Here is a 17,100-nt window from a genome sequence, read left to right on the forward strand (position 1 = left end):
CACCAAATAAACTATCCCAAGTGGCGACTCTGAACAAAATTGAATAAATTAATCCCATTTCGAATAATGTCACTTTAATTGGAAAAACTCTCTTGTACTACCATCGGGTGTGTAAAAAGGAGGTGTGACAGTGGCGCATACATGCTAATGACATTTAAAGTACACTCACCAACCACCAACTTAATAGTCATTAATCTATCATTCACCCGCCTAACCTCTACCACAGACTCTCTAAGATGCCTATCTACCAAGATACTCACTCCATTCTTACCCCTTTGGACTCCAGAGTACCACAACATACCCATCCGCATCCTTTGCCCTCGATCCGACCCACCTAGTCTCCTGAACACTCGCTATATTAATCTTCCTCTTCTGGAGGATCTTAGCCAACTCTATAGACTTACTCGTTAGTAAACCTATATTCTATGACCCGATTCTCAACCTATAGGATCTCTTGCCCCCTACCTCCCCCGCCGCCCGTCCCACCACCTAGACCATGCCCGACCCCTCGCCCCACCCAAGGACATGCCCTTACTCTATCATCCCAGACTACAGCCACTACACTCACAACAAGCTAAAGAAGACTCGTTAGCACACCACGAACAACGAACCAAACTAGAAGGACACAAGTAGCTACTAGCACCCTAGTTGTATGATTAAACTAGTGCGAACTAAAATAACATCAATTTAACTAACACCAAGAGAGAAACAAAAAAACGGGAGGTACCAACTCCCGAGAACATAACCTGTGATTGTTTTGATGTACTCGATGTTGTTTCACGCTCACGTTCAGCTTCCCGCCTCCCCTTTGTTGACACTCGCCTAGGCTGCTCTCCTTTGCTTGTGCGCGTGCGCCTAACTTATCTCCAAACAGCTCTGAGAAATTCCCTGGAAAACACAAAAAAAAATAACCGTGTACCAAAGGGGACCACTGGCGTAGCCCCGACAGTTGCAAGGGAAAGGAGTGAAAAAAAAGAATAGGGGGACAAAAGAAGAGAAACGAGACGGGCGATATAGAAATAAGCACTCGGGAGTGTGCTGGCTGACAACTAAAGGAAGAAGAAAAGGGTCGTCGGAAGTGGTTACCAATGGCGTGGTCGCCGGATGACCGCCGCAAATAAGGTAAGGGTAAGGGAGGAGAAGGTAGGGGGTGGTAGATGGGGATGAGAGGCGTGGGAGAGGGGGGATTGCTTACCTGCTGGGAATGGGGTCGTCGGCGCCTCTGCTGGTTGTCGGTGGTGGTCGTCAGTGACCGTTACACAAATAAGAGCGTCGAAGAGGGTCGAAGAGAGAGAGTGAGCGTCGATTGTGGGCTATTTCTTGGAAAAAAAGAGAGGATAAAAAGCATAGAAAAATGAAGGAAGAAAAAACAGAGGAAGAGAGAGAGAGAGAGAGAGAGAGAGAGAGAGAGCATGGATGGGATGGAAAATAACTGATTCCTTAGTCAATTCCTAACATAAAGGATACTCATCAATATTACTAATTTGTATATAATTGGTAAATTGTATATACCTATGTAATTATGTTAAAATTTGATTAAGAATGATAATAAAGTTTTATATGTATGATAGGAAGGCAAAAATCTCAAACTAAGGGTGTGTTTGGTACAACGGAAAATATTTTTCAAGAAAATGTTTTCTTGGAAAACAAGTAGTAATCTTATTCATTTCTGGTGTTTAGTACGCAAATTAAGGAAAATAACTTTTTAAGAGTATTCATAAATAATTTAGATACAGTAAACATGAAGCCATAAACTTTCGAACCAACAACCTTCCGAACCCATAAATTTCATAAACTTCTGAACCGCTAAACTTTCGAAACTGTAAGATTTCGAACTCGTAACTTTATAATTTCTAAACCCGTAAACTTCCAAACACATAAACCTCCGAATTCATAATTTTGGAACTTGTAAAATTTCGAACCTGTAAACCGAAAGATGAAAAAACTAAAATTGAAAAAATATTAAAAAATATTTTTTTTCGGGAGGGGGGGAGCAGGGTGGGTGGTGACGAAAAAAAAACCTTTTTGGACAAAGGGGGTTGGGTGGGTAGGCATGGGGTGAGGATGGGTGGGTGAATGTGGGGTGGGGTGGTGAGTATGGGGAAGGTTGAGAAGAAAATTTGAAAAATATTTTCCCTTCTCTTGATAAGTGTGAACACCTAATTTTTGACCGCACTCAAATTTTATACTAGTTTAGTGTAAATATTTCTTTTAGGTCTAATCTTAATATTTTTTAAAAAAAAAATCTTACTTTTAATATGTTTTACTTTAGAAAAAAAGGGGTGCCAAGAAAAGTTAAAATAAAATAAATAATAAACTAACAGAAAAACAAGAATCAGTAAATTAAGAAAGATACAAAATAATATCCCTTTTACCCATGATCTCCTCAACCGCCCCACGATTTCTCCTCCTAACTCCTATTTTTCCACTTCCTCATGTTAATGACTTTCCCACTTCCTCATATTAGTGACTTTTCTACTTCCTCATATTAGTGACTTTTCCACTTCTCGTATTAGTGACTTCCCCACTTCCTCATGTTAGTAGTCATGTCTCAATCCCCACTTCCTCATGTTAGAGCTCACTCCCTCACGTTTCACATCATGCGCACACACACAATCACTGGCACACACACACGATCTTACACAAAAACACACATACACAGAATACACTTCACAAATAAAAAGAAAAAAGGAGAGAAAAAAAATTCAAGTAAGAAGAAATGAGAGGAGAAGTTCAAAACACAGAGGAAAAAAAGGGATGGCTTCTTCTTAAAGGAGATAGGGGTATACACTCGATATACAGTCACTATACATTCTATATACACTAGACATACTCTCGATATACACTAGATATACACGGGCAGCCATTGAAAAATACAAGGTCATGAACCCCACCCCAGACGACCACTATTTCATCTTCTTCGTCCTCACTGTTGGAAACAGATACACACACACACAATAACAAAAGAAAGAACAGGAATTCGTGGGACTTCAGTTACTTCGAGAAATTCCGGCGACCTCCATTAACGCCGACGAAATCGTATTTTTTGTCTTTCTCCACTGTTCTCCTCTCATTTTTCAGTTATTTTAGTGACTTTGTTCTACAAAATCAGATCCGACTGTTTTTTTTTTAAAAAAAATTCCGACGAGGTTCCGTCGAGGTCCAAGCTCCCGTCCGTTTGAGTTCCTGTCATGGCTGCGGTGTCGATTTTGTCTGTGTAATTACTGAATGCTTTGAGGAATTGAAACTTTATTTTTCAGGTGCAATTCTTACTTCTTTTTATGTTTCTCTAATGTTAATGGTGTGGATTCATTTTGAGTTTATTTTGCAAGTATTATTTTCTGTTTGATTTACAACAAAATAAGGAAACATGATTAATTTGGTTATAAAGAGAAGAAAACGGTACTGCCCGTCATTTTGATAATAGAAAACCATCCAATTTTCAGTTAAGGATTATATTCATTAATTCATATAAAGTAATTGTTAATATATACATTTTGTAATATTGTAATAAGTGTCATTTGGAAGACGTATACATATTGTAATGACACTTATTTGTGACCTTTTTGATTAATGATATACGCAGGAGACAAGAACTTTTCCCAACAGAAAGCTCTTTCTTTTCTATAATGTTTAGCATCTTTCCATCCTTCAAGTGCTTTAAGAAGTGCAATATGTGATTTTTACACTGTTTCATCTTCACAAAAGGAATTCTATAATAATTTTCCACGAGTTATGTTTTGATAATTACTTGGACTGGAGGATATGTAGTTTCTGTAATTTAGTTAGTCATTGCAGTTGAATTAGCAATTATCGTGATTGTGTACACGTTCGCGTGACATGATCATGATTCTAATAATCAATTCGGAGTATGCCTTCGCGCAACTTCGATCAAACTTTTGTTAATAATAAAAATGGGTTTCTATGGGCTATTAATTAATTTTAGTTTATATAGCTTGAGGTGTACCATTCATAATTTTATCATTTGTGGCCCCCGTATTAACTTCACGACTTAGATATAAAATGACAAATGTTTGTAGCATGCTTTAGGCATGATTAATAAATAAACCATCGTGATTATGTACACGTTCGCGTGATATAATTATGATTCTAAAATAAATTGAGGTATGTGTTCGCGCAACTTCGGCAAAACTTTCTTAATAATTAATATAGCGTGATTAATTGTTAAAATAAAAAATGCAACTTCCTTTTGTTAAAATAAGTGAGGTGTGTCATGCCAAACAAAATTTATAATTCATGGCACTCGTAAGATTAGATTAAGAACTGACACTTATAGAAAATGTTTGAGGTGTGCCATAAATAAATTAAATCATCCATGACCCTCACAAATATTGCTTTTAAAAATTTGAACAATCGTAATTTGCTTTAGGCCCGATTTAGATTAGTATTGCGATTATATATACTTTCGCGTAATATGATTGCAAATTTAACTCTTAAAAGACTCGAGGGATGCGTTCGCGCACCTTCAACCAAATTTTCCTAATGAATCAACGAAGCGTTATTAATTGTGGACACGTTCGCGTGACATGATTTTTGACGTGCCAAAGGAAAAGAGTATCGTACGCATAACTCAATTCTTTAATTACGAATAAATCAAGTGATTTAAATGCGGTAAAAAGATAATTGCACATAGGTTCTAAAATATGTAATTAGACAATTTAAGTCGAGTATAAATTGGTAAGCGACCGTGCTAGAACCACGGAACCCGGGAATGCCTAACACCTTCTCCCGGGTTAACAGAATTCCTTACTTAGAATTTCTGGTTCGCAGACTTCAAAAAGGAAAGTCAAAATTTCCTCGATTTGGGATTTAAAATAAACCGGTGACTTGGGACACTATTTAAAATATTCCAAGTGGCGACTCTAGAATTAAATAAATAATCTCATTTCGAATAATGTCACTTAAATTGGAAAAACTCCCTTATACCTCTCGGGTGTGTAAAAAGGAAGTGTGACAATAAGGAACATATTTTCCTCCAATTAGAGAAAAATGAGTTCATAAGAAACATATTTTCCAAAACATATAAACCAACCAAACATGAAAAAATTAGAAAATATTTTCGTACCAAATACACCCTAAAATAAGCAAATAAAAGAGTAGGAAATACTTTTGCTGACAAGGACCATCATCCACTTGGCAAGCTGTTAATTAGTTTCGCACAGGTATTATCCCTTTGTGTGAGACATAACATAACCTTTCTCCAAATGCCATAGCCAACGAGATATAGAGAGAGGGAGAGGGGTGGGTGGGTTGGACCAGCTGCTCTGACCGGCGCCGGACCGAAAATTGAACAGAGAACTGATCGGACAATAGGCTTTTGGTGTGTCACTCCTCTGATTCCAGGTTCTCTCCGTTGCTGATTCATCTTTATATTGAAGAGTTATGTGTTCTTTAGCTTTCTTTTCTTTCCTAGTGTTTCTCTATTTTCTAGACTGAAGAATGTATTGAAGTATTTCTCTCTCGTTCACAATTAGAAATGTGTTGAAAATTTTATCTTATTGGCCAAGAAATCCTCAAAAAATATAACTCCATCAGAAGGCTGTAAACGGGAAGAAAAAAATCCGTTCTTGGTGGATATTTCGACTTAATTATACAAAATTAAGTAATGGGATATCCTACAAATTGCCTCATATGTTTCCAAGGGAAGTACTAGCAGTGTATTGGTTTTACATCTAATTGGTAACTAGAAATTGGCAACTGTAATTTTGTGAAAGTTACGATTGGTTGACCATGTATAGCTGACTGCTAATTTATTCTGTTCCTTTGCTATCAATCCATCACAGTTCATCTGAGGGTGTGTGCTCAATTTATTTTTCAAACCTTTCATTTTGATGTTGAGAGATTATGTGACTTATAAAAGCTAATCTTTCCAGGTCTCAAGCAACCGAGATGGAGGACATCTCCAGTTCACATATTGAATTTTCCATAATCCTCTTATGTTATACTCTTTGCTGCATAGTTGGTTGATTTTCTAGTAATGCATCATCTTTGTCTTTATTTTATGAAAATAAATCAAGTTCGAATTGTGTCCTCAGAGACTACTCTTGCCACCACAATAAGAGCGCAACTCTCTTATTCTGCTTCTCATGCTTGCCAATTTGTTGCACTTTTATTACTGCTAAGGGCTGCCACTTTCATGCTGACTTAAATTCATATTTGGACTCTGCAACAAATAGGGAATTCCTAGTTTTGTTTGTGGCATCAGTGTCTTCTGAATTACCATGAATGACTGATTGTTCCATGATTTACAGAAGAATGAGGCGAAGCGTTGAGGTTTGGAAAATGGGCACGGTCAATTACTTGGAGGCACTGAAGCTGCAAGAGAAGCTAGCATCTGATAGAAAAGCCCTTAAAATTACTGACACCCTATTATCTCTTCAACATCCACCTACTTATACTCTTGGCAAAAGGCAAACAGTTCACAATCTACTCATACCTGATTCGGAGCTCAAAGCCATGGGGGTTGAACTTCACTATACACAACGAGGAGGTGACATTACTTTTCATGGTCCTCACCAGGCGATCTTGTATCCGATTGTTTCATTGAGAGATATTGGTTTGGGGGCTCGAACATATGTGGAGAAGCTTGAGCTAACCATGATTGAATTAGCATCTATATATGGTGTGAAAGCACAGGTTGGAAAAAGATGTGAAACAGGGGTTTGGGTCGAGGACAGAAAGATTGGTGCAATTGGAGTTAGAATTTCATCTGGGATTACGTCTCATGGATTAGCATTCAACATGGATCCTGATTTAAACTACTTTAAGCATATTGTGCCTTGCGGGATTGCGGATAAAGATGTCACATCTTTGAAGAAAGAGGCAGATGTAGAGCTTCCTGCTGAAGAAGTGATACAGGAACAGTTGATCGCTTGTTTTGTAAGAATATTTGGGTACAACGATGTCATTTTGAAAGATAAGTCAGTATTATAATATGTTAAGCAATAATGTTGAAACAGACTGATACATTATGTGACAAATTCTTGTATAAGTTAACATTGTTCATTTAGTGAACACTGAACAGATAGCATTCTGGATGAATAAGCGATGATTAAGAAAGCTCAAAGCAGTTACTGATTTTAAACGAGTATCAAGTTCGAAATAGGGACATCTAAGGCAGGCTGTTGACATTTCATGTAGGATCCACTGTTTATCCTTCTTGGGCCCTTTTTGACATTGAAAGTGAAAGTATTTCAGTTCTTTGGCAAAGCGTATGTGTCTATCCGCTATTAGCAGTATGGATATCATCATCTGGAAAAACACTATTTACTGATTCTAGTATAATCTGTTGATTGGTATTGGGGTTTTAAGATTATGGGAAGCATTAAATATGTGTTACTGCACTCAGTTTCCTTTAAGGCGTATGTTTATTTTGATGTTTATTCAAAAAGTATAATTTTTTAGTGGAAAACATCCTCAGCTACGTTGCAATGCTTTTATTTTTTCAAAAAAAAAAAAAAAAAAACTGGATCCTTGATGCTTAAATGAATACTTAATTCCTGTTGAGAGTTTCATCTTTTGCAGCTTTCTAGCTGCAAAATTGGAGAGTAAATATCACAAGTTGAGATAAAGGAAGCTTAGACGATTATAGACATCGGTGCAAATTTCTTGTGCTGTCCTTCAATTTTTATATCCTTATTTGCTACTTCAAATTTATTCCTTGGACTTGCGATCTGCTGAATTGTCTTTGAAGAAGAACTGTAAAGTCTTAATTGTGTCTGTTAGAAACCAAAGAAGTTCTATATTTCATATCTAGAAGAGAAGATTACAAGGCCTATTTATAATACTAATTCCCTAATCTATTAGTTGTCATACACCTAATTACATGTACTATACAACTCATATACATGTGCTAGCTATGATGTAGTACATGTGTATACATGTGCTACACAACTTGTATTACACCTACTATACAACTCATATACATGTGCTAGCTATTATGTAGTACATGTGTATACATGTGCTAGACAACTTGTATGTCAACACTCCCCCTCAAGTTGGAGCATATATATTGATCATGCCCAACTTGTTACAGATATATTCAACTCGAGCTTCATTCAAAGCTTTTGTGAAAATGTCTCCCAATTGATCTCCAGTTCTAACATGACCTGTAGAGATGAGCTTTTGTTGAATCTTTTCACGAACAAAGTGACAATCTATTTCAATGTGCTTAGTCCTTTCGTGAAATACAGGATTAGAGGAGATATGAAGAGCAGCTTGATTATCACACCACAACTTTGCTGGCAATGTAGTTTGGAAGCCAACTTCACTTAATAGTTGATGTACCCATACAACCTCACACACAGATTGTGCCATAGCTCTGTATTCTGCTTCCGCACTAGATCGAGATACGACATTTTGTTTCTTACTCTTCCACGAAATCAAGTTTCCACCAACAAAAATGCAATATCCTGTCGTGGATCTCCTATCGGCTTTTGACCCTGCCCAATCTGCATCTGTGAAACACTCAATGTTAGTGTGTTCATTATTCTTATATACTAGACCCCGTCCTGGAGATCCCTTTAGATAACAAAGAATCTGCTCCAGAGCCGCCCAATGCCTGACTGTTGGGGAAGACATAAACTGACTCACAATGCTGACAGAGTATGCGATATCGGGACGAGTTACTGTAAGATAGTTCAGTTTCCCAACCAATCTCCTATATTTCTCTGGATCTTCGAATAACTCACCGTCTTCTTTCACGAGTTGTGTGTTAGGAACCATTGGCATGCTGCATGGTTTAGATCCCAACTTTCCAGTTTCAGCTAACAAGTCAAGAGTATATTTCCTTTGGGACAAGAAGATGCCTTTCTTGCTCCGTGTAACTTCAACTCCCAAAAAATACTTTAGTTGCCCTAAATCTTTCGTCTGAAATTGAGTGTGAAGGAAAGACTTTAGAGTTGAAATTCCTGTAATATCACTTCCAGTAATAACGATGTCATCAACATATACTACCAATAAAAGAATACCATCATCAGACTTTTTATAAAATACCGTATGATCGCAATTGCTTTTCTTCATCCCATATTCTAGAACAGCCTCACTAAATCTGCCAAACCAAGCACGGGAACTCTGTTTCAGCCCATAAAGAGATTTTCGAAGACGACATACCTTTCCACACTCCCCCTGAGCAACAAACCCAGGTGGTTGCTCCATATTTACTTCTTCCTGAAGATCTCCATGTAGAAAAAGCATTCTTTATATCAAGCTGATGCAGAGGCCAATCATAAGTAGCTGCCATGGAAATAAATAATCGAACAGAAGCTAACTTGGTGACCGGGGAAAAAGTATCCAAATAGTCGACTCCATAGATCTGTGCATACCCTTTTGCAACAAGGCGTGCCTTAAGGCGAGCTACTGTCCCATCAGAGTTAAACTTAACAGCAAATACCCACTTGCACCCAATAGCCTTTTTCTTAGTGGGCAGATCGGCCAACTCCCAAGTACCATTCTCATCTAAAGTCATCATCTCTTCTATCATTGCATCATGCCAACCTGGGTGGGACAATGCTTCACGAACAGTTTTAGGTATCCTAGCAGAATCTAATGATGCAATAAACGAGCTAGAAGAAGTAGACAAATGGTCATAAGACACAAAAGAAGAAATAGGATAAGTACATTGTCGTGTACCTTTGCGAATGGCAATAGGAAGATCCAAACTAGGATCTGAAACACAGGAGGTTGGATCTACCGACGAAGCAGAAGTAGGTAAAGGATCGGGTTCTGAGGTTTGTTGTCGCCTGGTATACACACGAAGAACAGGTGGCTGCTCGGATGGTCGATCGAGGGAAACGGGTGACTGAGGAAGAGGTGTTGGAGAACTAACTGGATGTGTGACAGTGTAGACCAAAGTATCATCTTCTTCCTCAGGACTGTTATAAACATATGAAGAAAAGAACGGATAATTTTCATGGAATGTGACATCGGCAGACACTAAGTACCTTTTGAGATCTGGAGAATAACACCGATAACCTTTCTGAAGATGTGAGTACCCTAAGAACACACACTTAAGGGCCTTTGGATCTAATTTAGTTACCTGTGGACGAACATCACGAACAAAACAAGTACAACCAAATATTTTGGGTTCAATAGGAAATAATGGCTTAGAGGAAAAAAGAATATTGTAAGGAATATTACCATGAAGTACAGAAGATGGCATACGATTTATGAAAAAACAAGCTGTAGAGACGGCATCAGCCCAACGATTTATTAAAAAACAAGCTGTAGAGACGGCATCAGCCCAAAAACATTTTGGCATTTTCATTTGAAAGAGGAGTGCTCGGCCTACTTCAAGAAGATGTCTATTTTTTCGTTCCGCAACCCCATTTTGAGAAGGGGTGTCAACACAAGAAGATTGATGTAGAATATCATTTGTAGCCATATAATCTTTAAACAAATTCGAAAAATATTCTTTTGCATTGTCACTCCTTAAATTACGAACGGAAACATTAAAATGAGTTTTTATTTCAGCACAAAAAGCACAAAAAATTGAAAACAACTCTGAACGATTTTTCATTAAATATAACCAAGTAACACGAGAATGATCATCCACAAAGGTAACAAAATATCTAAAACCAATTTTAGAGATAATAGGACATGGACCCCAAACATCGGTGTGAACTAACTCAAAAGGTAAGTCGACCCGTTTATTAACTCTAGAAACTTTAGGAAGGCGATGGTGTTTAGCAAACTGACATGACTCACAATCTAAAGAGGAAATACTCTGAAACTGAGGATATAACTTCTTCAAACTAGACAAGGATGGATGACCCAATCGACAGTGTACATCAAAGGGAGACAACACAGTTGAACAAGAAATGGATTTCGGCACCTGTGATTCAAGAACATAGAGACCCCCAGACTCAGAACCTTTACCAATAATCTGCTTCGTCGTAAGATCCTGAAAAAGACAATAATTGGGAAAAAATGAGACACAACAATTTAGAGTACGAGTAAGTTTACTGACAGATATTAGATTGAAAGAAAAATCAGGAAAATTTAAGACGGAACTAAGGGAAAGAGAAGATGTTGGGTTAACAGTGCTAGACCCTAAAACATATGAGGTAGACCCATTGGCTAAAGTAACTGTGGAGCATTGGGTATGTGACTAAAAAGTGAAAAAGAGTTTAGAGTTACCTGTCATATGATCTATGGCACCAGAATCAATGACCCATTTGGATGACGAAGAGAGGAGACACTTAGTGGTTTTACCTGACTCGGGGATAGTATTGATAGGAGGAGATGATGACTGAGATGGTGAAATAGTCTCGGAAGTGGCGATGTTGGCATACTGAGATCTTTTGTTCTTATTCTGAAGCTTCACACAGTAACGTATGGTATGACCGAGATCATGACAATAAAAACATTCAACTTCCCCTTGCTTTAGGTCTCGACTATCACTACTCCGATTGCAATTACTATGACTCCTATTCTTTTGGACGCGGCTAAGCAGAGCACCACTATCGATCGTGGCTGTCGGACCTGGATGAGACTTTTCAGTACGCAGCACTCTTGTAAAGGCCTCTTTCAAGGAAGAGATAGCAGTCCCAGATAAAATCTGCGATTTGGCCCCTTCAAATTCGGGAGAAAGACCAGAAAGGAAACTCATGACCGCCAGTTATTCACGCTGAGCCTGTTGTACCTTCACATCTGGACTAAACGGCAATATAACATTAAGCTCATCATACACTTTCTTAAACTCTGAGAAGTAAGTGGTGAGAGAGCGATCTTGCATGGATGGATGGTAAAATGTCTGGCACACATTATACATGCGAGACAAGTTTCCTTTGCCAGAGTACAAAAAATCTAAATAATCCATTAGATCCTTCACATAATCACAATGAGAAACTAGATCATTTACCTCACTGTGCATCGAATTCTTGATTTGGAGAAACAATTTTGCATCCTCCTTTAACCAGACTGATTTAGTCTCATCCTTGGGTGGATCATCAATCAAGTGGTTCTCTTTGTCGATGCTCCGCAAATAGAAACGGATCGTCTTACTCCAATCCATGTAATTGGAACTCATGAACTTATTCTCCGTAATTTTGGACATAACCGGAATGACATCAACGGTAGGTTTCGTTTCAGTCATCTTGCACCCGAATAATAGCAGAATCAAATAGTCAAGAACAGTGCAGTGAAATTTGAACAGTGCAGTGAACAGTGAACAATGATATTTGAACAGTACAATGAACGGTGAATAGTAATATTTGAACAGTGCAGTGAATAGTACAGTGAACAGTGCCGGAACAGTGATCTTGGAAAATGAAAGTTTTCAGGGAAAAAAAATTCTGACAGTACCACTTTGGTCGGAATAGTGAGTAGAAAAATCTGTAAAGAAGCGGCCGGGGCAAAAAATGGCCGGAAATAGTGAAATAGAATCAAAGCAGCGAAAGACTGTTCTGAACAAAAATAATTCGAACGGGGAAAAAAAAATTCCCAACAACAAACTGATGAAAAAACTTCAATGCTCTGATACCATGTTAGAAACCAAAGAAGTTCTATATTTCATATCTAGAAGAGAGGATTACAAGGCCTATTTATAATACTAATTCACCTAATCTATTAGTTGTCATACATCTAATTACACCTACTATACAACTCATATACATGTGCTAGCTATGATGTAGTACATGTGTATACATGTGCTACACAACTTGTATTACACCTACTATACAACTCATATACATGTGCTAGCTATGATGTAGTACATGTGTATACATGTGCTAGACAACTTGTATGTCAACACTCCCCCTCAAGTTGGAGCATATATATTGATCATGCCCAACTTGTTACAGATATATTCAACTCGAGCTCCATTCAAAGCTTTTGTGAAAATGTCTCCCAATTGATCTCCAGTTCTAACATGACCTGTTAGCTTGACGTAGCGTATGGTTGGAGCTCATCACTTGTTATTTAGATAGAAATGTCATATTCAACTTTAGCTAAGATGTCTGATTACCTTGCTTCTTGTATTGGGATTTTGGAGATCTTGACTTAATAAACACTACATATTCTAGTTTAGACACTCCTTGTCACAATTTTCTGTAAAAAAAATTCCCAATTGTGGTAGGAGGGTGTCTTCAAAACAATGAAACTGCACTTGGCCATATCAGATCTCCTAAGTTTGAATAAAATAATTGGATCTCTTCACCTTCGGCATCTTAGTACAACTCCCTGCGATTATGCCAAATGGGATGGAAATAAAGGGAGATTTGTTTAATAGAGCTAGAGAATATATTGGTTTATGTCAATCTTTTTATGACCAAAAAATCTGTCGTTTCAGCTTCAAACTCGGTTGATAATGGGTCTGCCTGTCTACCTTTGTTTCTAAACCATTTACAAGAACAAGTCAGTCTATTAGAGGCAACCAGAAACAAAAGCTAGATATTTTCAAATGGATTTGTGAACTCATTTAGGTATGAAATAAACAGATTGTTACTTTGTTAGTTTTCTCTTCTACCTTATCAAAAGGTGGTTGTGCAAAAATATCTTTTTCATTTGTGTTGTGGAAAATTACCTGATATTGAGTTATAGCAGCATATGGCACAAAAGTTCTTGCTGCAATGGAACAATGAGACAACCAGTTGATGTATGGAGCCAACTTTGACATCTGTCTATTGCAACTAATCCCCTTTTATCTTAAAATGCTATACTTACCAGTCAGAAAGACCAACGTGCATTTTGCAGAAATGATTGCTTTCTCTTCTTGATACCATGAACGTACCAAAAAGGAGGACCTGCCCATTCCAAGCAACATTAACCCTCTTCTCCCTGCTTCTCCTTATCTCTTAGTCTTACCTAAGTCCTTCACCAATCAGTGGATAAGGCCTTTCGGCTCAAGGTAAAGAGACGAAATCAATAAATGGTGCTTCTTTAGTTCTCTGATTTTTCTACACTTTGCCTTTGTTCCATTGCAGTCCATATCTTTGTCTCTTCAATGTGCTTATTGATGAATGTGCATAATTGTATATGTATCAGGAGAGCAAGTAGATATTTTTCTCAGAGAGCTCTTGTGGAACATTAGGAGCCTGATTTTCTTTATTATTTGGCCCTGTGGAGGCAAAGGTGGGCATCGATCCAGTGGTACCAAGTTTGTTGAGGACGTGACACAGCAAAAGATAGCAACTTGCAGCAGCCGTTGTCAAACTTTTGCCTGGATATCCTCACGCATCAGCTTGCCTTTCCTTGTGGGAAAGGGTACTCCTTTTTCATTCCATAGTGCATGAAAGACTAGTTCAAAGTTGTCAAACTTAATATTTCCCTGTCTTATTTACTTAATATTCCAGATATGGCACTCTGGGTTACATAGTGTTTGATAGCTGAAATGCCTGAGTTTAAGTTGTTTATTGTACTTATTGCTCATGTCGATGCTTGCTATCTGTTTCCTGTTGATGGTGTTTATATTTTCAGAAGCACTGGATATGGAAATGCTGGCGTTTGAACCCCTAAGTAGCCCCTATTGCCAAGAATTTGGAGATGTCAGAGTATTGAACTTTTTAAATTTGGACTGAAGAACTTCACTTTTGAGCAACTTTATAGTACTGTAGCTGATAGATTCAGGTGCTCAAGCGGCGAGTAAAGTTCAAGATATAGGCTGTGGGTGCTGACACATGATCTGATTCCAACTTCAAATCAGCTATCTATATCATTTGTGATACCCCCAGCAGCGCCTCCACCAAGATGCACACGAATAAGATCAACATTATCATTCAGCCATTGCTCATGATAGTCAATTTAGGAATGGAGTGTTACGCATTTGAGCACTAGCCAGCATGATAAATCTCAAGCAGTGTCGAGTTTGTACTTTGGGGTTAAATGAAGATACCACAACATTAGCTTCCTTGGGCACAAATTGTGTTATAAAGATCAATCCAGATGCATGCAATTCTGAGATTATCAACCATCTTGCTGCCTTAGTTTTGCCAAGGCAGTGTTCTTCAAGTCAGAATTAAGATTTCCACTGTATTCTGTTAGAATGGTTAGGTCAATTGTGGTATTGTGTTAGCCATTTAGTATTTTTGTTAATCCATTTTTGTTTTATCTCCAATCATAGAGATTACCGTTTAACATTGACTGGTTTATGATTCCTATTCAAAATGTGGTATTCTTTGGCACCATTCTATTAACTAACAATATTCCATTTGCAATATTAACATGCTACACAACAATCTGTCATTGGACTTTGGCCTATTATACCTACATTTATGGTAGAGATTTATGCCATCTAGAGAATTACAGAACAGCGTAAAGCAATAAAGAAGAAAAAGAAAAATTCAAACAGATTGAACAAAATAAAACTAATAGACATTTCAACCAATAACACTGTGACTTTCATTAACAAAAGTTTTCATTACATTTCAAGCAAAAAACAACTAAACACCATCACATACCACATTCACCATAACCCTAAACACAGAAAACATAACAACAAAACATTAAGCCCTTTCACCCCTAATACGCCTAGCCAACTGAATATCCTTAGGCATAATAGTCACCCTTTTAGCGTGAATAGCACACAGATTTGTATCCTCAAAGAGGCCCACCAAGTAAGCCTCAGCAGCTTCTTGTAGTGCAGCTACAGCACTGCTCTGGAACCTAAGATCCGTCTTGAAATCCTGAGCAATTTCTCTGACCAGTCTTTGAAAAGGTAATTTTCGGATTAAAAGCTCAGTGCTCTTCTGGTACTTTCGGATCTCACGAAGAGCCACTGTACCGGGGCGGAAACGGTGAGGCTTCTTCACTCCTCCGGTTGCTGGTGCTGATTTCCTTGCGGCTTTTGTGGCTAATTGCTTCCTTGGTGCCTTTCCTCCTGTGGATTTTCGGGCTGTTTGCTTTGTTCTTGCCATTGCTTCAGATCTTCTAGAGAGAGAGAATGTGTTGCGTTAATGGTGAATTGTGGTGAAGAAGGAAGATGTGTATATATAGTGGAAATTTGGGAGGGAGAAGCTTTAGAGATTTGGGAGGAGGATGAAAATTTGAATATTTTAGGGGAAAATCGTGGCGCACGCGAATGTGAACCGTTAGATTGTGTGACAAATGACGGTGATGATTTGGCTTTAGACAGATGACACGGATTACGATCCATGCATCTTTATTGCCTTTTTCTTTTTCTTTTTCTTTTGGGCTCTAGTCTGAACTGGGCTAGGCTATGTTCCCTTGTTTGCCCCTTGGCTCTTGGGTAGCTGTGATTCGACTAATCAAGCAAAGTAGGCCAAGAAGGGAAATTACCAGTTATGCTTGCTTATAGGTAAACTCGTGAATTTGACTAAAAGACCTTAATAGATTTAATATTAATTTACAAAAAAATAGTATTGGAATAATACAAATATTTTATAATTTAAACATTTGAAATACTATTTTCAATTCAAATGAATTAGATTAACACTTAATTTGTGTTTTTCTCAAATTTTGATTTTTGTATAATAGAGTAGGTCAAGCTAAATTTTTTCTTAAAAAGCATATACGTGAATAAATTAATTTCAATAAAGAATGATCTCTATGTGGTAATGTGTAAATTATACATGTATATAAGTATTTAACTTTTTCCTTTTCATTATAGAGTTAAATTTTATTATTTTCATAATTTTCTCCATGTTTAAAATCAAGAAGCAAAAAGAAGAAAGATGAATTAAAGGGAGGGAAAATATCACAAATCTACAAAAATCAAATGAATTTCTTCCCTTCCTATTCTTTTGTATTTTCCAACTTTCATACTTTTCTATCCATTTATTTTCAATTAAAAAGGTCCATACTCTACTTCATTTTTCTTATCACTTTCGTAACATCCCATAACCAATCAATCCGACGTTATAGTATTATGTCTTTTTACCCTCAATATCATCAAATTATTTCAAATTGTGCAAAATAAAAAAATTAAAAAAAATATTCTTTTTTATTGAAAGTTCTCCTACAAATCCAATATAGAACTTCATAAAAAATGGATGGTCAGGAAAACAGAATCCACAAGAGCTTAAACTGAAAGTCTAATCGCCGATCTCTTTGAAAACAAATGAAAATGTTATAAAGGAGAAAGTGAGGAGATGTAGATCCTGCAAGAGTTATATTTTCTGAATA

The 17,100-nt window shown here is 37.4% G+C and overlaps 2 protein-coding genes and 1 long non-coding RNA gene across 3 annotated transcripts; 2 read left to right on the forward strand and 1 right to left on the reverse strand.

Annotated features, from left to right (window-relative positions):
* The first annotated feature begins 5,198 nt into the window (after positions 1 to 5,198).
* On the forward strand, positions 5,199 to 7,062 carry LOC107772363 (octanoyltransferase LIP2, mitochondrial). The gene is made up of 2 exons (XM_016591861.2): positions 5,199 to 5,364; positions 6,273 to 7,062. The coding sequence occupies exon 2, from the start codon at positions 6,277 to 6,279 to the stop codon at positions 6,952 to 6,954; it is 678 nt and encodes a 225-aa protein (XP_016447347.1). The 5' UTR covers positions 5,199 to 5,364; positions 6,273 to 6,276; the 3' UTR covers positions 6,955 to 7,062.
* A 5,839-nt stretch (positions 7,063 to 12,901) lies between these two features.
* Positions 12,902 to 15,124, forward strand: LOC142174913 (uncharacterized). The gene is made up of 3 exons (XR_012704010.1): positions 12,902 to 13,867; positions 14,005 to 14,223; positions 14,437 to 15,124. It is a non-coding gene; the product is annotated as an uncharacterized LOC142174913 (long non-coding RNA).
* A 209-nt stretch (positions 15,125 to 15,333) lies between these two features.
* On the reverse strand, positions 15,334 to 15,933 carry LOC107820477 (histone H3.2). Its single transcript, XM_016646766.2, has one exon. It carries the CDS (start codon positions 15,870 to 15,872, stop codon positions 15,462 to 15,464), a length of 411 nt encoding a protein of 136 aa, XP_016502252.1. The 5' UTR covers positions 15,873 to 15,933; the 3' UTR covers positions 15,334 to 15,461.
* Between the last annotated feature and the right edge of the window lie 1,167 nt (positions 15,934 to 17,100).

Source organism: Nicotiana tabacum, chromosome 20, assembly GCF_000715075.1.
Source record: "Nicotiana tabacum cultivar K326 chromosome 20, ASM71507v2, whole genome shotgun sequence".
NCBI classification, from domain to species: Eukaryota; Viridiplantae; Streptophyta; class Magnoliopsida; order Solanales; family Solanaceae; genus Nicotiana; species Nicotiana tabacum.

Excerpts from the sequence above, each read along its gene's own strand:
- LOC107772363 (XM_016591861.2), top strand. The coding sequence starts at position 6,277 with ATGAGGCGAAGCGTTGAGGTTTGGAAAATGGGCACGGTCAATTACTTG.
- LOC107820477 (XM_016646766.2), bottom strand. The coding sequence starts at position 15,872 with ATGGCAAGAACAAAGCAAACAGCCCGAAAATCCACAGGAGGAAAGGCA.